Below are 22146 nucleotides of genomic sequence, written 5' to 3' on the forward strand. Positions count from 1 at the left end.
ACTTTTTACAAATAAAAGGATTAAGATGTAAGCCACGAAGGCCGTGGTAATAAAAACAATATGTACAGTTTGGCGACTAGTGGGCCTTGGGTGAGGATATGTTGTCTAGAAGGTAGTCGCTGGAATCAGGAGGGATGGCGGGAGCCACTCAACCTCAAACTGAAACACGCTGATGTGATAATCTGGGCTTAGTTATACCCACAGCCCCATGTCCGAGTCCCTGACCAGTCGGCACAGCAGCAAGCTGTGTGACCAGCCTAGAGAACTGCTACTGCGCAGATAATCCTGGGGACTCAGACCATGGAGCTGCATATGGTCATATAAGGTTTTAAAGGTAATTCTATTTGTAGCGCATGGAGCGAAAATGTGTTGAAATGAATAGGGTTCTCCACAATGGCAGGACTTGTTAAAGATATGGAAGCGGCAGCCGCCGGCACGGAGGCGTCTGAAGATAGTGAGGAGGTTTGTTGGGAGATCGGGGTGTAGATCGTTCATATCAATGGGTTGATAGGACAGAGATGTTACGTACTGACTTCGAATGAGTTTCCGGATTTTACTGTAGAACTCGGTTACTGAGTAGCCGATGTTAGTGTTAGCTGGGCTAGATTCTGCCGCTTCTTTGGCAGCGACATCCGCCAGTTCATTTCCCCGGACCCCTACGTGAGAGGGGACCCAGAGAAATGATACGGATGTGCCGGATGAGATTAACTGGTGACATATAAAGAGGATTTCTCTTTGTAGCTCTGCCCGATTTGATGTGTTTCGATGCAGAGCTTGTAATGAAGAGCGCGAGTCAGAGCAGAAAACTACCGCACGCGGTGTGACTGGGAGGTCATTTATAAAAGTGCATGCCATGAGCAAGGCAAATAGCTCGGCTGAGAATATGGAGATGTCTTTATTAAGAGTATATTTCCTTGAGATTTTGAGATCTGGGATCACAAAGGCGCAGCCAACGCTGCCGTCTGCAAATTTGGATCCGTCAGTAAAGACTTTTAAATGCTCCGAGAATTTGTAGTTTAGGGTTTCTTTTGTAACAGTAGCTAGGTAGACGGGGTTATCTTTTTTGGTAGTATTATCTTCACTGTCGTATATGATAGTAGGGGTTTCCTCAAGCCAAGGCGGGTAGGAGGGCGGGGGGACCCTGGCCAGCTCACTGACCTTCACCCCGCTATCGGCTAGAATGCGGTTTACTGTGTCGGATAAGGGTAGCGTTTTGGCCAAGAGTTGAGTGCTATGTTTGGTGTTGGCCTCATAATTTTGGTGCTGAGGAAAAAAGTCAGTCAGGACCTCGCAGGCAGAGTTCTCTACCGCGTGGGCTCTGACAGCATACTGAGCTGAACGGAGTTTTATCTCATCCACAAGGGGCAGCCACCCACACTCGCTGTAGACTCGACTCTTACTCGCTTGTTGGGAGAGTCCCAGAGCTATTTTGAGCGCCCTGCACTCTATAATAGCCAGTTTTTTCATGAGCGCCGGGCGCGTCGCGAAATAAGCTTCGCACCCGTAAAGGAGGCGGGAGCGAATTAATGCCCGCACTACCTCTGTGACACACTTACGCCCTCTGGCCCAGGATTGGGACGCCAGGTAGCGTATGATATAAAGATCCTTGTTGGCCTTATTGATCAGATGTTCGATATGACTGGTCCAGTTAAGTCGGGTATCGATGATAACGCCGAGGAACTTAACTTCTGAGCTCGGTTTGATAATATCACAACCTATCTTTATACTGCAGTTCCTGTACAGTTGTCTACGGGAGACAACAAGAAAGACTGTTTTATTTGAGGCTAGTTGGAAGCCGTTGGTGTACATATATTGACAGAGGTTGTCGATTTTAGTTTGGTAAGAAGATAAGTCAACAGTGTTGGTAACTCTGTTATGGCGTGGTCTATTAGTGTCTATTAAGGCGAGGTCGTCCGCATACAGAAGTACACTGGCACCGTCAACCTTAACAGAAGTAATGTCATAGAGCATGATGCTGAATAAGTTTGGCGCGATGATACTGCCCTGGGGAACCCCCATGTCCAGCGCATGGGTTTCGGACACCGAAGAGCCCACCCGGATAGACATCTTGCGATTGCTGATGAAGTTTTTGATGAATTGGTACATGTGGCCAGAGACACCGATTCTGCCGAGTTTTAGGAGTAGACGAGCATGCCAGACGCTGTCGTACGCAGATTTAATATCAAAGAAGGTTCCAAGAAGAGAATTATTACTATGTGCCAAGGTCTTTTTGATTTTTTCAGTGACGTGCACAATGTGGTCCGCACACGAACGACCTTGCCTAAAACCTGCCTGGCATGTAGGAATGATATTGTGTTTATTGAGGTGGAACTCCAGCCTCTGGTTCACCACACGCTCAAAGATCTTGCTGAGGTGGGGGGTTAGTGATATGGGGCGGTAACTGCCAGGTAGACATACAGACAGACAAAAGCCGCTAGACCCCATCACAAACAGAACTCTATAATACATAGGTTTTTGCCTACACACACACACAAACACACACACACACAGAGAAGCCGTATATATATATGCATATCTGTATCTATAAATATATAGAGATAGGTGAGAGTGTATTTTTCGCGTGGCTATAAATTGATTCGACCTTTTCACTTTGACAGTAAGAACAACTTACGGGTGCAAGGGAAGCGTTCTGGACAGCGCAGTGACATTCTAAAAATAAATAGTAACTTACAACTGAACGGGAAAGCCACACGAAGGAAGGGAGATAAACGCCAAACACTGGAGAAGATAAGGAAGAGTTACTTATAATGGTGAAATGAACACAAAAACGAACATGAGTTTAGCGCTGCGCGCTGAGAGCACGTGTTGAAATATCTCATCGATGATATTGTGTCCGGGGTGTAGCTGAATACGGTGTCCAAATTTGAAAAAGAACCACCGAGAACTTTGGCGTTGTGATGTGGTGTAGCGGCTATGGTGTGTCGGTATGGGGGCCCGGGTAAGCTGAGGTGGAACCAAAATAGCTGAGGTGGAACCAAAATCGGTTCCGCGCTGCGCGCTGAGAGCACGTGTTGAAATATCTCATCGACCAGGTTGTGTCCAGGGTGTACCTGAATATGATCACCAAATTTGAAACAGATCCATCGAGAACCTTGGCCGCGCATCGCGCACAGACACACAGACACACAGACACACAGACACTAGTCGTATATATATATAGATATAAGATACTACATTTAGTCAAGCTGTCGAACTCGCATAGAGAAACTGAACGCCCACTGCATTTTTTTCACCAAGACCGTATAGCATCGTCAGTAAAGTAGCGGTTGCGTTTGGAAGGATAGCGCGCTTTTCTGTATATATATTCTTTTTAACGTTCTGAGCTTGTTTTTAATCCAAACATAACATATCTATATGTTTTGGGAATTAGGAACAAAATGAAATCTTTTTGGGATCGATTTTTATAAATTTTAATTGTTGTACTAATTAATCTACTTTCGTTAATTGTGATCACATTTTAAGAGTAAACATAACATATGTATATATTTTTAGATTCGGAAATAGATGCAGAATACGATGCAATCAATTTTAAATGTGTTTGCGAGAATTTGATGTTAATGACAACTTTAATTAGCAAACTCATTAATTAAATTTTAAGCCTCCAATCTGAAATACAATACCAAACTGAGTCCGGGCTTCGTGGAAGATTACTTGACCAAAATTTCAACCGATTTGGTTGAAAAATGAGAGCGTGACGGTGCCGCCTCAACTTTTACAAAAAGTCGGATATGACGTCATCAAAGACATTTATCAAAAAAACGAAAAAAAACGTATGGGGATCGAAAAGACACGAAAAGTCCTGGTACATGTAACTGTTTTTAGTCGAGATTGGTGATTTAATATAAACAATCATCAAAACATGCACACACTCTCTCTCTCTCTCTCTCTCTCTCTCTCTCTCTCTCTCTCTCTCTCTCTCTCTCTCTCTCTCTCTCTCTCTCTCTCTCTCTCTCTCTCGCATGTGTGTGTAAGTGTGTGTAAGTGTGTATGAGCTTGTGTGTGTGTGTGTATACGAGGGTGTGTGTGTGGATGTGTGTGTGTGTGTATGTGCGCAGTCTTTGCTTTCGTCTACAATAATTATTCTCTGTAGTATGTCTACAGTCTCCTTTGGGTGAAGGAAGTCCTTATCTGTTTGAAGTGGGCGGTCATTTGTGAAAAGCTCGCCATAAACGGATCGCTTGGGCCCCAGGTGGTCGTAATGTAATGTGCCGCCAGCTTGACTGGGTATGTTCGGGGAATCGGCGTTTTGTCAAGTAGATGTTAATTCCTTTGTCGGATCGGATGGATAGAATACCAGCTCAGCTGGCGTGTGGTCAGTTGCGTAACTTTTATGAGTTACCCGAGGTAGCCGCTGCTAACACGTTCGTGTGGGAATGTTTGATGCGCTCAGATCAAAGCCTCATTTAAGAGATAGCGAATTCCGTTGCAAGCCCCTGGAGCCAATTTTTGATTGGTGCTTTTGTGAACAAGAAACAGTTGACAAGTGGCTCTATCCCATCTCCCCCCTTTCCCCGTCGCGATATAACCTTGAATGGTTGAAAACGACGTTAAACACCAAATAAAGAAAGGAAAAGTGAGGAGGTGATTGTTACAAGAAGGTGTGAATGCACTGTGTGAGTGTCAATGGTGAAAGGGTCAAAGGTGTGTTTTCGTGTATTTGTGCGTCTTTTCGTATCTATTTGGTGTCTTTTCGTGTCTTTTCGCGTCTTTTTGCGTCTTTTCGCGTCTAGTGACACCCCTGGGGATGCCCTACGTACTCAGGACCTCTCATGTTAAGTTTCATGAAGATCGGTCCAGTAGTTTTCTCTGAATCGCTCTACACACACACACACACACACATACACCACGACCCTCATCTTGATTCCCCCTCTACGTTAAAACACTCCCCCCCCCCCCCCCCCCCCCCTCGAGTCAGTCTCGTGACTAGAGAATTGCTGAGTGCGCGTTTTCATACTACATACTGAATCAAAGTACAGGCTTTCTAAAAGTAAAGCCTTTGCTATACTATGCTTTGTCCACACGCATACAACTTGTACCCGACCATAGCTCCCGGCCAGTCCCCTGCACAGGTTAACGGCCTTCTAACACCCCCCCCCCCCTCCTCCTTATCGTCCCCTTGACAGCCCCCCCCCCCCCCCATCTCCATACCCCTGTCTATGATACTATGCTTGGTCCATACGCGTACACCATGTACCCGACTCCCCAGGTAACCGGCCTTCAAACACCCCCCTCCTTATCTTCACATTGACAGCCCCCCCCCCCCCCCCCTCCATACCAATGTCCCTCCCGAGTCTCGTGACAAGCGCGTTTTCATTACACCGGCCTTCGAACACCCCCCCCCCCCCACACACACACACACTTCCTTATCCTCCTATTGACAACCCCCTCCCCCCCCCCATCTCCACACCCCTGTTCCTCCCGAGTCTCGTGACAAACGCCTTTTTATTCTTGGCACAATGGGTCAAAAATCCCCAAAATAAGGCCTCAAAAAAATAAGCCCTTATTTTCAAAATAAGCCTTATTTTTGAAAATAAGCCCTTATTTTTGAGAAATAAGGCCTTATTTGGAAAATAAGGCCTTAAATCTCTATTTTCATTAAAAATGAGGGCGTAAAGAAATAAGGCCTCATTTATTTTAAAATCTTAATAAAATAAGGCCTTATTTTCAATAAGGCCTTAGGAAAATAAGGCCTTAAGAAAAATAAACCCTTAAAAAAATAAGGCCTTAAAAATATAAGGCCTTAAAAAATAAGGCCTAATTTTTCTGCGCATCACTACTGCTAACCCTAATAGCAGCACATAATAACTTAATGACACATATAGACGACAACACACACACACATACACTCATACGCACGCGCACACGCACAAACGCACATATGCGCGTGATCTGAGCGCTAAAAAAAAAAGATAATGAATGGAACAAGAGAAAACATTTCCAAACAATAAACATTATGACACTGGTTGAAATCGGTTGTCGCACCTGGACTCTCCTGCACACCTGTACCTACCCTAACGCATTTGCAAACACACACACACACACGCACACACGCACACGCACTCACACACACAAACACACAAACCTAGACACAAAGACACACAGACTCAAAGACATTACAACACACAAACACACGCACGCACGCACGCACACGCGCACGCGCACACACACACACACACACACACACACACACACACACACACCCTCTCTCTCTCTCCCTCTTTCTATCTTTCTCTCTCTGTCTGTCAGTCCGTCCGTCAGTTCGTTCGTCAGTCCGTCTGTCTATCTGTCTATCTGTCTGTCAGTCCGTCTGTTTGTATGTCTCTCCTCTCTCTCTCTCTCTAACACCGCTCTGTCTGTGTACCAGCATACAACTGAGAGGCGAAAAAATAAGGCCATAAAAAATAAGGCCTTAAAAAAATAAGGCCTTATTTTCAATATGACCTTCGAAAAATAAGGCCTTATTTCTGGTAAGGCCTTATTCTAAAATAAAGCCTTAAAAAAATAAGGCCTTAAAAAAAGCCCATAAAAAAATAAGCCCTTATTTTAGAAATAAGGTCTTATTTCTTGAAAATAAGCCCTTATTTCCTGAAATAAGGCCTTATTTATTTAAGGCCTTATTTTTGGGATTTTGACCCTTTGTGCCAAGGATACCTTTTTATTATACACTGAAAGGCATTATAAATACCTGCTCTACTCCACACGCGCGGTATATATCGTATAAAAAAAATCATGTCCCAATATAGGTCATAGTTACCTGAGAGGACGTTTAAGCCCCACAGTTTCTCTCTCTCTCTCTCGCGGTGTCACTGGTACCCCCGTTCACACACACCCCGGCTACCCCCAAAGCAGCACATCGTATCACCGGGTTGTCTCCTCCGAGAAGGAGAAGTTGTGACCATCAAACTTGTAACCAGTCACAGGTATTTTCACCTGCACCACTCTAAAGGTAAGCTGTTTTTGCCTTACTGATGACACAATGTAGAGTAGATACTGAAACTGAGTGTCCAGAATTCATACCTGAAACATGTGACTCAGTGACCGTGTGTTAATTATGTATGCGCTGTGGTGTCAAGATGTATAAAGTTTCACAACTTGCATAAAAGTATTTTGTCATCACTTGCAGTTCGGTTGCACCTGTGGCTAACACGTGGATTTTGTAATTTCGCTAGGTTAAAATGTCTTGCTATTTGATTCACTGCATCATGTACTTTATGATTTATTGACCAGCAAGTATAACATACATGATTTACTTATTTATTCCACGTCTGTGCACTCGTAGAACGATCTCACACGTTTAGCGAAGTCGAATTTTTTTCTCGAGAAGGTGAGCATTGACAGAAAAGAGGTAGGTCGACATTTTATAACTAAACAAGCAGTGTTGGCCAACTTTATATAACCGGCTGCACACAAGATATTCATTCTTGCGTGGGCAAAGTAAGCTCAGTGATGCAACACAGCCTTAAATAAAACACAACAGGATTATAATTGTAGGCACCGGTATATTCAGTTGTATAATGAATGTATACGGTTGACTCGCTCCGTTCAGTAGTTTTATTGTCTAGCACGAGCACATGACCACAGGCACATGACACACGTGTAGAGCACATGACCACAGGCACACGACACACGTGTAGGTAGATCACACAAAACAAACAAACAAACACACACACACCAAAAACCCATATCAAAAATCATACGAATACAGAAACAAAAATCCAATGAGGGTTCCGGAGATCGTTTTAGGGCCTAATTATACAGAAAGGCGACATTAAAAGCGCTAGATTTCCGACTTGTTTTTCTCTCTCCAAACCAATCTCATATGCCTGTGTAATATGATCAAGCTGAACATTAGAGCAACGTTTTCAAGGATGGTTACTTCAGCGAACATTTTTCTAGACAGCACAATATGAACAGCCAGCACGCAGGAGCCCTTAGACACGTTTAAATGTTATTTCAGAAATCCGTTTACAAAAACGAACAGTGACACTCAGTGTGTACTTTGAAGTAGTTAATCTCTGCAACACCGCTTATAGTTTTCAAGGTTATTTCAGCAAACATTTTGATAGTACAACATGAACAGTTAGCAGGAGCTCTAGACACGTTTAAATGTTATGTCCGATAAACTCCGTTTACAAAAACGTTCAGTGTGTACTTTAAAGTAGTCAATCTCTGCAACACCGCCTATAGTTTTTAAGGCCGGGTGCAATATTTCAGCGAACACTTTCCTAGACAGCACAATGTGAACAGCAAACAGGAGCCCTTAGACACGTTTAAATGTTTGACAGAAATCCGTTTTACCAAAACGTTCAGTGTGTATTTTAAAGCAGTCAATCTCTGTAACACCGCATAATTATAGTAACTCCCTGCATTTATTTATTGTTTGTGAGCCGTAACAGTAAAGACCTATCTACAGACCGTTGCAGAATAAATAGAAGTATCTATAGACCGCTTTAGTATATAGTTATTATATCAGTTCACCGACCAAACCCTATCCAGAATTGTGGAGCAATTTCTTTTGGATGATTGGAATGATCAGATGTTATTCCGAAGGTCATAGGCCTGTGCCGCTGTGGTGCTGTGGTGCTGTGGTTTTCAATACAAAATTGATTTTCTCTGAAAAGCAATTAGACAATTTCCAAGGCGTTTTTAAATGCAGCCATGCTGTATTATTTAAGTGCGACAAATTCCCCCCAAACCAACCAACCAACCAACCAACCAACCAACCAACCAACAAAACAACAACAAAAACAGAGGATTTTCTCTAACTCAGTTTGTAAAATTTCATCTCACACGGCATCACTGCAGAGCGCCTAGAACTGTACCCACGGAATATGCGCGATATAAGCGTCATTGATTGATTGATTGATTGTATTGTGATTGCTATTTTTGGAATACGTCATTTATCCTGTTAGTTTGGACTACCGTATTTTTTCTCCTGAATGTGAAAACTGTATAACTACATGAATGCTAATCCACGCAGAATAAAGAAGACATTATAGATAATTAAATAATTAATTGTTTGTATTTTTTCTCGTGAGAACGTTTTCATATTGTAGCACTAATACAAAGTTTCTAGAACAACTGACGCTTTTTGTCCACATATTTTTGTCAGTATTGTTAGCAGTGTACATGTACAAAATGAAAAATTACCTTACGTACCACAGATAACTGAACATTAATTATAAGATGTTTGATGGGTTGTTGACAGACCAGCTTTTTTGTCGGTCCGAGGGGGAGCATATCGTCTTTTGTTTCATATTTATTGACCAAGGCAAACTCGATATACCCCCCGAGGTATGCTGGCGTGTGAAAGCATCTTTCTGTGTTTTTGAGTTCATAAAATGTTAGGATGAATATGTCAGGTTTGAGGATGCACAGTTCTGTAGGTTCATCTCGGTATTCCACCCCCTCGGCTTTCAGTTGTAAACATTAAGCTTAGTGATCGAATGTGGAAGCTACGTTTGGTCAAAGGTCACAGAAGATTTGCGTCGTGCAGCCAAGGAAAGAATCGCGATCTTGTTTCCGACTCAGTACATCTTTGTTTTTCATTAGACCTGTCATTCTGCTTGCTCGGCTTTGTTAGATGTTTGCATGTCTTGTTGCTATTTTCTTTGCTTTTATTATTATTTTCTTATTTGCGCTTCGTTTATCGATACAACGTCTTGTGCACGGGTCAAAATGTGTGTGTCAGGGGTCAATTGGTTTGACTTGAACTTGACGTTCGTGTTTCTCCGAACGTCTGTGTATCGAAACACAGATACACGCACTCCATGACTTTGTAAGAAGACAAAACATATCGGTAGGTTTCATTTGTTTGTGATGAATTTATGACCTTTCATGAAGTAGTTTTGTTTTTTGTTACATTTAGTCAAGTTTTGACTAAATGTTTTAACGTAGAGGGGGAATCGAGACGAGAGTATGTGCGTGCGTGCGTGTGTGTGTGTGTGTGTGTCTGTCTGTGTGTGTGTGTAGAGCGATTCAGACTAAACTACTGGACCGATCTTTATGAAATTTGACATGAGAGTTCCTGGGTATGAAATCCTCAGACGTTTTTTTCATTTTTTTGATAAATGTCTTTTATGACGTCATATCCGGTTTTTCGTGAAAGTTGAGGCGGCACTGTCACGCTCTCATTTTTCAACCAAATTGGTTGAAATTTTGGTCAAGTAATGTTCGACGAAGCCCGGACTTCAGTATTGCATTTCAGCTTGGTGGCTTAAAAATTAATTAATGACTTTGGTCATTAAAAATCTGAAAATTGTAAAAAAAAATTTTTTTATAAAACGATCCAAATTTACGTTCATCTTATTCTCCATCATTTGCTGATTCCAAAAACATATAAATATGTTATATTTGGATTAACAACAAGCTCTGAAAATTAAATATATAAAAATTATTATCAAAATTTTTTTTCGAAATCAATTTAAAAACACTTTCATCTTATTCCTTGTCGGTTCCTGATTCCAAAAACATATAGATATGATATGTTTGGATTAAAAACACGCTCAGAAAGTTAAAACGAAGAGAGGTACAGAAAAGCGTGCTATCCTTCTCAGCGCAACGAATACCCCGCTCTTCTTGTCAATTTCACTGGCACTGCCTTTGCCACGGGCGGTGGAGTGACGATGCTACGAGTATACGGTCTTGCTGCGTTGCGTTGCGTTCAGTTTCATTCTGTGAGTTCGACAGCTACTTGACTAAATGTTGTATTTTCGCCTTACGCGACTTGTTTACTTTTGCCAGTTTGCCAGTTCGTTTGTGGAACTTTGCAAAGCAGTGTCGTGTCGTCTGTTTAGGTCTGGGGAAACGCAAAAGAAAAGAGCCGACGAATCCCCGAGCGTTTCTATTTAGATATTGGGTTTGCATTTGATTATCCATGTATAACCTGCTTCCTGCAACTATGGTAACCGGGGATTTATTGCCTGGGGAACATGAGATTTATTTCCCAGGTGCTTGTGAATGAAAACTCGTGAAAATGATGACAAGAAAGATTGACAAGCTTCGGAGAACACTCGATCAGCAGCCCCTCGTCCCGTCCCCACCCTCCCCCTCCTTCTCCGGCTTCCCCCTCACGTGCTTTCAGCCTGTCACTCAAAACCACGTCAAGCGACTCATCACCAAGACGGCCATCAAGACCTGCGAGCTAGACCCCCTGCCAGGCTTCTTCTTCACCAAGTGTCTGGACAAGCTCCTGCGGTCTATCACTGATATCATCAACATCTCCCTGGCCACAGGCGTCGTTCCCGACTGCTTCAAGTCTGCCGTTGTCCGCCCACTCATCAAGAAGCCCGGCCTTGACGTCAACGAGTTGAAGAACTACCGTCCTGTGTCCAACCTGCCCTTCCTCTCCAAGCTTCTGGAGCGTATCATCCTGGAGCAGTTGAGCGCCCATCTGTCTCGGAACTCGCTGATGCCAGTGTATCAGTCAGCGTACCGCCCTCACCACAGCACCGAGACGGCGCTCCTGCGAATCACCACGGACCTCCTGAACGCAACAGATAGCGGTCTCGTCTCTGCCCTTGTGCTGCTGGACCTTTCCGCGGCCTTCGACACGATCGACCACCAGCTACTCGTCGATCGCCTCAGTTCCACGTTCGGCATTCACGACACCGCCCTCTCTTGGTTCCGGAACTACCTCCAGAACCGCTCTCAGACTGTCACCACTGATTCGTTCTCTTCTCAGCCTGTCCCTGTCCGCTTCGGCGTCCCACAAGGGTCTGTCCTCGGCCCTGTCCTTTTCACCCTGTACACCCAACCCCTCTCCCTGGTCATCGAACGCCACGGCTTGAACTACAACTCCTTTGCCGATGACACGCAGCTCCAGAACAGCACCAAGCCGGAGGACGTTGACCATCTCCTGGGATCCATCTCCAGTTGTTTCGCTGACATCAAGAACTGGATGACTGAGAACAAGTTGAAGCTGAACAGTGAGAAGACGGAGGCCCTTCTCGTTGGAACACGACAGAAGATTGCTTCCCTCACTGTGACCGACCTCCAGCTGGATGACGCGACTGTTCCATTCTCCCCTGCTGTCAAGAGCCTTGGCGTCTTTCTCGACTCCACTCTCTCCATGCAGACACACATCTCCTTCATCATCAAGACCTGCTTTTTCCACCTACGACGCATCGCCTCCATCCGTCGCTACCTCACCCACGACGCCTGTGTCAAGCTGGTTGTCTCCCTCATCTTCAGTCGTCTGGGCTACTGCAACTCCCGTCTGGCTGGCCTCCCCATTCATGGCCTACAACGAGTCCAGAACGCTGCTGCCAGGCTGACGTTGAGGAAGACGAAGCGAGACCACATCACCCCCCTACTTCGCTCCTTGCACTGGCTCCCTGTCAACACCCGAATCTCCTACAAACTGTCCACTCTGGTCTACAAGTGTCTCAACGACTCTGCTCCCGAGTACCTTCAATCCTCCCTGGACCTGTACACCCAGCCCTCCGACCGTCCACTTCGTTCTGCTGCTGACCCACTCCGCCTTCACATCCCTCGCTCGAAACTCGCATCTGCTGGTCAGCGTGCATTTCCCTCCGCGGGCCCCTCCGTCTGGAACTCCCTGCTGCTTGAGCTTCGCCAGAGCCCCTCTCTTGACGCGTTCAAGAGTAGGTTGAAGACTCAGTTCTTCCCGTAGCTGGCTGCGACTTTCATGTTCGACGTGATGTGTTGTGCCCCAAGACATTCTTGTGCTGTGCTCTGTGAGTGGTGTTTTCTTTGTGCTTAATATTATTTTGTTTGGACCTAGCTATTGATGTGTACATTGTTGTTAAACAGTTGTTTGTTGTATGTTTATCAGGGTTTGCTAGTGTGTGATAGGGTTCGTGTCCGTCCGTATAGTGTAGATGTTAGTTTCTTTGTTAGTCCTGTGTTGACAACTCTTCGACAAGCGCTTAGAACTGTACCCACGGAATACGCGCTATATAAGCTTCCTATTGATTGATTGATCAGATCTGTCAAGGATTCTACACGAGACAAAGTGTGTTCTTCTCGGGTAAGCATACACCGCCTCACATCTGTGAAGGATTTTACACGAGACAAAGTGTGTTCTTCTCGGGTAAGCATACACCGCCTCAGATCTGTCAAGGATTCTACACGAGACAAAGTGTGTTCTTCTCGGGTAAGCATACACCGCCTCACATCTGTCAAGGATTCTACACGAGACAAAGTGTGAGTTCTTCTCGGGTAAGCATACACCGCCTCAGATCTGTCAAGGATTCTACACGAGACAAAGTGTGAGTTCTTCTACTTGAAGACATACCACAAATCAAAGTCTGCCTGCTTCTTTAAAGGTGAAACTTTTCCCGCTGAATTCAATGAAACCAAGCTTGGTCAATCTGAACAATGAACTCCGAGAAAAAAGCCAATTCTGCACAGAAAACAGATAGGCTGTGGAGAAGTTTTTTCGGAATGTCAGTGTCCGAATAGAACTATACCCGAAGAGGGTATACATTCCTGGGCAGATTCTTTCTTTCTTTCTTTATTGGTGTTTAACGTCGTTTTCAACCACGAAGGTTATATCACGACAGGGAAAGGGGGGGAGATGGGATAGAGCCACTTGTTAATTGTTTCTTGTTCACAAAAGCACTAATCAAAAAATTGCTCCAGGGGCTTGCAACGCCGTAGTACAATAATATATGACCTTACTGGAAGAATGCAAGTTTCCAGTACAAAGGACTTAACATTTCTTACATACTGCTTGACTAAAATCTTTACAAACATTGACTATATTCTATACAAGAAACACTTAACAAGGGTAAAAGGAGAAACACAATCCGTTAGTCGCCTCTTACGACATGCTGGGGAGCATCGGGTAAATTCTTCCCCCTAACCCGCGGGGGGTTCCTGGGCAGATCTGAAGTGGTGTACGTGATCGCTTACGCAAGAAGAACTGTATCTTTAATTTAGACTTTTAAAATATTGTATGTGCAGGTATCTCTCCAACCGGATACCAAAGACACAGAATGACGCTCCACGGCGGTGCCCTGTGTGTGCTGGCGGCTGTCATGTTGGCGGCTGTATCTTCGGCATCTGTTGTCAGAATGGAGAACTTGACCCCTTCAGAGAGGTACGGGTACGCTGAAGCGGTGTACACATGCACAGAGACGCATACCGACTTCGTCATGGAATTTTAGTGTAACTCATTTTAGACTGCTTTTCAGCAGAAGTCCAGAACTGATTATGTTTATTATGAAAGAGTGTTTCTATTTGTACCTGGTATGAATAGAAATATGAAAGAATGTTAAATCCTGTTTTGTCCATCGTATTTTAGAGACTATTTTTCATGGAGAATGATTTACTTAGTCTAAAGCATAAAAAACATCTACATCGCCAAGAATCGAGTTACGCCAACATTCGGGCCATGAACGACGACGATACATGCACTGATTCGCATGCAGGCACAGGGATGCCGCATATGCACTGAGACGCTTACGTGCACTAAGACGCATACATGCACGGAGGCGGCGCAGTTTTGCAACTAGCTGTGCAATTAGTCTGCCATATACATCGACAGAAAAAAGCGCTTCAAAGTAACATTTTGAAAGTGATGTTGGCTGCATAGTTTTTACCTTCTCCCAAATGTTGCACATGTGTATTTACTCGCATGCCTATGTCGTTAAACATGTACACACATTTTGAACACATTTTTCAGAGTGTGGCAGAGCCGGGCAAGAGACGCTGAAGCTGGCAATGGGACGAACTCCGAACCAGGACTTACCGTCGGCGACCCCCCTCAGTGTCGGAAACACGCCTGTCCTCCGACGAGAGTTCTTGCAGACAGAGGGGTTCGTTGACAGAGAATACTATATATAGAGACATCGTGCTTGCTGCCTCGCGCGAGCCCGAGAACAATTTCCCTCTTTCTCTTTGCTGCGCTGGCCGCAAAACCCCTCCGCACGGAGGTGCTTCCAGACACCTCGTTCGTAGGGTGTACATGCCTTGCTGTGTGATACCAGGTTTACACGAATTTGTTTTTGAAATATTGAATTGCGTACGAAAGCGAGCTTTTCAATATTATGAAAATACAACAAGTGTAAACCTGGTATCACACAGCAAGCCATGTAGTATTCTCTTTATCCCACATTCAGTACTTTTGTGCCGTCAAGCTACGTCGAACTTACTGACAATTCCGGCGCTTTAAATCGACCCACTTTCGAACTTAGTTACACGTGCGAGGACAATGACCACGTATTTCGAGAATACCGTAGTTTCTCTTGGTGACTTCGCTACTGGGAAAATAACTTGGAAGATCATCGTGGCCAGACTTTGCATATGTCTGGGTTATGGTTTGACCCCCTGACCTCATTTACATGATATCCACACGTGTGAAGATACAAACGATGTTAACTATATGTATTGGTAGTATTCAGTCTCCGCAGTCAATGCTTTGAAGGGCCATCTGCGGCCCAATGAAAGTAAACCGACAGAGCAGTTTACGACGCTCTCTGCCCCGATCAAATATACCTCTATCGTTCCTGCTATCTTTACTTGCGCCAGATAAACACCACTCGCCGATACTATCTCTGTGGTTCTTGCTATCTTCACTCAGTTACGCAAGTTAAATACCATTCCGCGCCCATACCTCTCAGTCACTTTTGCTGATGGGGTTCTATGTCGACCAAAAGAGTAGGATTCCCTGTAGGTGGAGTTCCTGTAGCTGGATTCCCTGCACACAGTTTCGCTGTAGCGTTTCGCTGATATTGCTGAAAGTCACGTGAGGCTTATAGTGACATCGGCAGAATTTGATGTTTTTCGATTTTTTTTGATATTTCTTAGAAATTCGAGTATGGTTTGCAAGTTTTATTAAAAATCTCCACCCTGTGGGATGCCCTGTATTCTACAGGAACTCCACCTACAGGGAATCCCACTCTTTTGGTCGACATAGACCCCATCAGCGTCACTTTTACTGCCAAGTTAGTTTCCTCTCTCTGGGCTTGACTTCTGCAAAAGCTATCCTTTCTGGTGTTCCTTCAACCCTCCTCAGCCGCCCCCAAAAGGTTCAGAAGTACGAAAAGGCAATGAAAAGACCTCTCATCAAAAAGCTCCACTGAATGGCTTCCGCTTGAAGCCAGAGTGGAGTATAATATAGTGTGTCTTGCTTTTTGGCACTCCCACAACACTCTTTACCCATACCTATCCTCAGTAGGGCCTACTTCACATATTCCAGTCCTCTCGCTCTCTCAGGTCCAGCTCAGAAAAGCTCTTCAAAATACCGAATTTGAACCTGAAAACCTACGGAAAGAAATCCTTTACGTACGTACCGAGCCCCTTCTCTTTGGAATTGTCTGCTCACTTACCTGAGCAATTGCCCTGCCCCATCATTGTTTAAATCTAAAATTATGACATCGTACCGGTTCCGCAAATATCTACCTTTAAAAATCCCCACCAAGTCTACTCCGTTCCTGATCTTTATTGTTTTCGCGCGTGCGTGGGAGCGTGCGTGCGTGCGTGCGTGTGTGTGTGTGTGTGTGTGTGTGTGTGTGTGTGTGTGTGTGTGTGCGTGCGTGCGTGCATGTGTGCGTGCATGTGTGTGCGTGCGTGCGTGCGTGCGTGCGTGTGTGTGTGTCAGTGTGTGTGTGTGTGTCACGTGTGTGTGTGTGTGTGTGTGTGTGTGTGTGTGAACGCACAGCCGCCAAACTTGATAGATAATTGATTTGAATTTCTGCTCGTATGTGAGAGTTGCCACGTTGTGCTCATTCTGAATTTTTAATTGGTATCTTACGTTTTTGTTTGGTCGAATCATTTTTTTTTGGGGGGGGGGGGGTACCCTTTTTTGAGCGTCCGTAACGTGACCCCTGTATTAGAAATCTTTGATCCCGAAAAGTGTGCCTGGTAGCCAAGTTACATTCCTTAAATGGCATAGAAAGTTTGAACGAAGTGACAATGAATGTTTTCGATGGGGTGCAAGAATGGTTGCAATTGTCTTTTATGGATGAGTTTATTTTCAGTCTTTAGCTACATTACCTCATAATTATTATTATTATTTTCTTCGGGCGTCCAGTTTAAACACCACAAGGTCGACGTTCCCAGTAGTAAATGGTTTTTAATTTTGTGTGTCCTTAATTAAATGTTATGGTAACGAACCTTTCTTTCTTTTTCATTCTTTTTTTTCAGTCGTACAAGGAAGTGTACTTCCCGGTGGCGCCGTACGCCAAGAGTCGTGTGGAGGGAAAGTCCTTGGTCCCTGCTGTACTGGACCTCTACAAACGGCTGCGTGGCTACATCACAGGAGACAACAAAAAAAGTCAGTAACATGCCTGTCAGGCCAAACACAAATATATGTTGGTTTATAGGTAACCCGTCCGACCCTATTTTTTCCCGCCGACCCTAAAACTTTTTTTTCATTAAAAAAAAACAAAAACAACTTTTGGCACATTTTGCGAACCATACCGAGACGAAGGGAAGTAACCTCCTTTACAATCGACTAAATAAAAAACTAAAAAAATAAAAAGCCGACCTACTGACCCTATTTTTGTTTAGTCACGTTACCCTAAACCAACACATATTTTTGTTTGGCCTAATAGTCGATGTTGTGAAATAACTCTGTCGAGTTTGTATAGGGAAAGGTTGGTTGGTTGGTTGGTTGGTTGGTTGGTTGGTTGGTTATTATTTTTTGTATCGTCTATTTAACTGATATTGATATCCGAGACCGATGCAAGTTTGTTTCCTTTCTCAGTTGGTTGTGACAGAGTGCATACTCTTGTTTTTATTGAGGCAAACTTTTACACGTGACATTATAGGCCAGTCACTATAGCGAGGGGTCTATCTGAAACACGTGGATAAGGAGAACGCGTGTAAAATTTGCCTCAATGAAAGCAAGAGCATTCACTCTTTCACAACAAATACAAACCCGACAGAGTTATTTCCGGAGTTCGTCTAGATCTCTTACGCTTCTGTCACGAGCTAATCAGAGAATATAAATGTTGCGCTGTAATTGGTGCAAGTTTCGTAACAAACAGACATCTTCTTTGACATTAAAGTTTGAACTCCTGATGCCATGCAAAAAAACAAACAAACAACAAAAACAAACAAACAAATCAACCAAGCAACCAACCAATCAGCCTTATGTCTGTATTCTAATTACAAACACAAATTATGTTACGCAGAAATTTTACTTACACAACAAGTCTTACGTCAGTCAAACTGACTCTATAAGGCAAAAAAAAAAAAAAATAGGTGTGGTTACGGTAACATAGCCAAAAAAAATAGGGTAGGTAGGTAGGCAATCACTTTTTTTTTTTTAAACTTTTTTTTCTAATGTGTACAAATTAAACCTACTTGACAGGGAAATAAGTGTGCGACTCGGGCGCTTTCGCTTTCATTGCGTTTTTTGCACTCGGTTTTTTTTTTGTTTTTTGTTTGTTTTGACAAATGTAATAAAAAGTTATAGGATCGGCCCCTAAAAATAGGGTAGGTCGGGTTACCGTAACCACACCTATTTTTTTTTTAGGCCTAAACAAATCAACCAACCGACCGATCAGCCTTCTGTCATGCATTCTAATTACAAACAAACAAACATTATGTTACGCAGAATTTGTACTTACAGAACAAATCGTACGTCAGTCAAACTGACTATATAAACAACCATAGTGAGAGGGATCAGTAATGGTCCGTACGATGACGGGTGCAATGGCTTGGTGGTAAGACGCCGGCCTCCAAAACGGAAGGTCGTGGGTTCGAATTCTGGCCGCGCCTGGAGGGTTAAGGTGGAGATTTTTCCGATATCCCAGGTCAACTTATGTGCAGACTTGCTAGTGCCTTATCCCCCTTCGTGTGTACACGCAAGCACAAGACCAAGTGCGCACGGAAAAGATCATGTAATCCATGCCAGAGTTCGGTGGGCTATAGAAACACGAAAATACCCAGCATGCTTCCTCCGAAAGCGGCGTATGGCTGCCTAAATGGCGGGGTAAAAACGGTCATACACGTAAAAATCCACTCGTGCAAAAACACGAGTGTACGTGGGAGTTTCATCCCACGAACGCAGAAGAAGAAGAAGAAGGTCCGTACGATAAGTTGCACCTGGGAGCAGGATCTGTTCAATTTACATTTAAAGGTACCATAATTCTCGCGCACCCTATCACCACCACCGATCTGGCCAAGGTTGTATACATGGGACAAGTTGATCTCACGACTTGAACATGGACCAAATCTCCACAGCTTGGCTGCTTCCTGAACCGAATGGGATTTTTGTGTATGCAGTTATAACTAAATTCACAGATTCAAAGAGATACAGTTCTCAGGTATCTTTAAACTGTCACTAAACAAATGATATAATTATGTCCCTTTGTTACAGAGCAAGAGTTGCCTATGACACTACCAGTGATTCTTCGTATGGATCTGGGTGACGGAGGGATGTTCAACCCTAAAAACTTCACCATGTTCTTCTACGTTGACCCCAGCGTCAAGTCTCCGCCTGCACCTAATAATGACGACATTGATGTTCTTGACGTCAACTCGTACACGCTGTATATCAGGTACAATGACGTAGTTACTTATTTTGTGCTAGTATATGTCTATGTACACCCCCTCCCTCTAATGATGACGACATTGATGTTCTTGACGTCAACTCGTACACGCTGTATATCAGGTACAATGACGTAGCTACTTATTTTGAGCAAGTATATTTCTATGTACACCCCATCCCTCTAATGATGACGACATCGATGTTCTTTATGTTAACTCATACGTTCACGTTGTTTATCAGGTATACTGACGTCACTGTTTTCTGCTTGTCTTTGTCTGGTATTTTTATGTACGCCCCCGTCCCCCTAGTGATGACGACATTGATGTTCTTGACGTCAGCTCCTGCACAATGTTTATCACGTACAATGACGTCGTTGGTTTTGTTGTTGCTAGTCTGTGTCGACGTTCTTTATGTCAACTTTAATACGTTATCAGGCATACTGACGTCACTTGTTTTCTGCTTGCCTGACTATCTGATATTTGTATCCTCGGAGATCATCGAACTTCATCAAAACAACAGTGGTTTATTGACGTCATGTTTTTGTGTGTACTACGCAGAACGTTTTCGGGCTACCCAGTGACGTATGGTGATTGGATGAAGGAGCTGCTACAACTGGCAGCTGACGTAGAGGCTGACGGGGAACCCTACAGCAAGGACTACTACTACTTTGCATCTTACGACCCTCCCACCCAGCTAACTGGACGAATCAACGAAGTGCAGCTTCTAAAACCGCACAAATTTAGTTCCGGTCCTTAGAAACGTAGGGGAATAAATGGGAGTAGTTTAGCGGAAACAGATTGAAGAATGACCCAGTGTGTGTGTGTTTGAATACATGCCACGCTTAGTGTTTCACTAAAATATACAGTCTCAGAACAATGCTATTTGTTAGTATCAGTCCTTAGATTTAACTTTCAGCATCGCTCACGTCTAGCACCACTTGGTTCTTTAATGTGTGACAGGGGAGGCTACCGCTCCTTTCACAGCAGACTCTGCACCCGAGTTGTTGGCCTTTAAAAGTCAACACCAGTGGATTGTAGAAGTCTGTTTGTGATGGGGTCTGGTGGTTTCCGATTGTCTGTATGTTCATGGAAACCTTCGGGTTTGCATAACAGTTTTTATAGGGCTAAGAAATTAGCCCTAACATTTTCAATCCTGTTTGATTGCACTTCGCTTCCCAAGGTGATCGTAGTGTTTCGGCACACGGTTACAAATGTTAGACAGCACGGTTTGTTCTAATGACCTTAGATATTGTATCATGCAGTAGCTCAGACCGCCCATCTACGCATTGTAATAGCAACAAACTTTTCCACGAAATTCATTTTGTCTACGTCTTGCAGTAGGCATTTTGTATCATTTCTACTCGCAGAGTGCTTTTGTTTTTGTTGTAGACTAGTTGTTGTGGTAGTTGTATTTGTTATGGTTGTCTGTATTCTCTGTAGTTTTCGTTACGTATTACTTAATTCCCCCGCGGGTTAGGGGGAAGAATTTACCCGATGCTCCCCAGCATGTCGTAAGAGGCGACTAACGGATTCTGTTTCTCCTTTTACCCTTGTTAAGTGTTTCTTGTGTAGAATATAGTCAATTTTTGTAAAGATTTTAGTCAAGCAGTATGTAAGAAATGCTAAGTCCTTTGTACTGGAAACTAGCATTCTCCCAGTAAGGTAATATATTGTACTACGTTGCAAGCCCCTGGAGCAAATTTTTGATTAGTGCTTTTGTGAACAAGAAACAATTGACAAGTGGCTCTATCCCATCTCCCCCCTTTCCCCGTCGCGATATAACCTTCGTGGTTGAAAACGACGTTAAACACCAAATAAAGAAAGAAAGAAAGTTACGTATTACTGCTGTAATCAAAACACCGCACAAAATGCAAGAGTGCATGTGGTTGTTGCTGTTTTTTGAAAGGTGTTTCGACACGTACTGCCTGAAAAAACTGCATGTCTCAATAAAGAGTACATGAACCAAGACAATAAAGGCCGAGGGTTTTGGACCCCACATGCACTTATGCTAATGTTCTCAGGGCAGTGGTGATGACGAAATCAAACCCGTCCTCAGCTGGATGATATTATTCTGAATTGTTTTCCGTTCAGAAGCATTTCCAAAAATATTCATCAATTAGTGTCTATTTCCGTTTTGCATTGCTGCGGCGAAAAAGCCAAGGTTGTAAACTTGAACCTCATATTTGTTTGTTAGCGAACGCAATTGTGTTTTTTGTAGAGGAATTGTGTGTGTGTGTCGTGTGTGTGTGTGTGTGTGTGTGTGTGTGTGTGTGTGCGCGCGCGCGCATGTAAATCATCATCGTTGGTCAATGTCAGATTTACACGAGCTTCCACAGCACGTTTGTGCAAAATGTAGGATTTATTATGCTATACTATTATTATCAAAACATATCGTAAGTTGTCATTTGTAAGCGAGAATCATGCGTTCGTTTATTCATTGCTGCATTCTTAATGTCTTAGATGCTAGAGACTAGCTTGGTATAGCTTTTACTTACTGTTATCTACGTTCAGAGCGCTTAGCTCCCTTTGTTATGTGTCAACAAAACAATGTAGTACTTGTGAATTGTATTAATTGTTATACACTTTTAATGGATGTTCATTTCTGCCACGGCGTGTGTGTGTGTGCAGTGTTTGTGTGTGTGCACGTGTGTGTGTGTGTGT

At 43.7% G+C, this 22146-nt stretch overlaps 1 protein-coding gene across 1 annotated transcript; it reads left to right on the top strand.

Annotated features, from left to right (window-relative positions):
• Positions 1-6764: 6764 nt before the first annotated feature.
• LOC138964256 (heme-binding protein 2-like) lies at positions 6765-22074 on the top strand. Its single transcript, XM_070336160.1, has 6 exons — positions 6765-6967; positions 13951-14086; positions 14672-14804; positions 17134-17263; positions 19316-19496; positions 20044-22074. Exons 2-6 carry the CDS (start codon positions 13983-13985, stop codon positions 20240-20242), a joined length of 747 nt encoding a protein of 248 aa, XP_070192261.1. The 5' UTR covers positions 6765-6967; positions 13951-13982; the 3' UTR covers positions 20243-22074.
• Positions 22075-22146: the final 72 nt, after the last annotated feature.

The sequence above is a fragment of the Littorina saxatilis genome, linkage group LG4 (genome assembly GCF_037325665.1).
Source record: "Littorina saxatilis isolate snail1 linkage group LG4, US_GU_Lsax_2.0, whole genome shotgun sequence".
Classification (NCBI taxonomy): Eukaryota; Metazoa; Mollusca; class Gastropoda; order Littorinimorpha; family Littorinidae; genus Littorina; species Littorina saxatilis.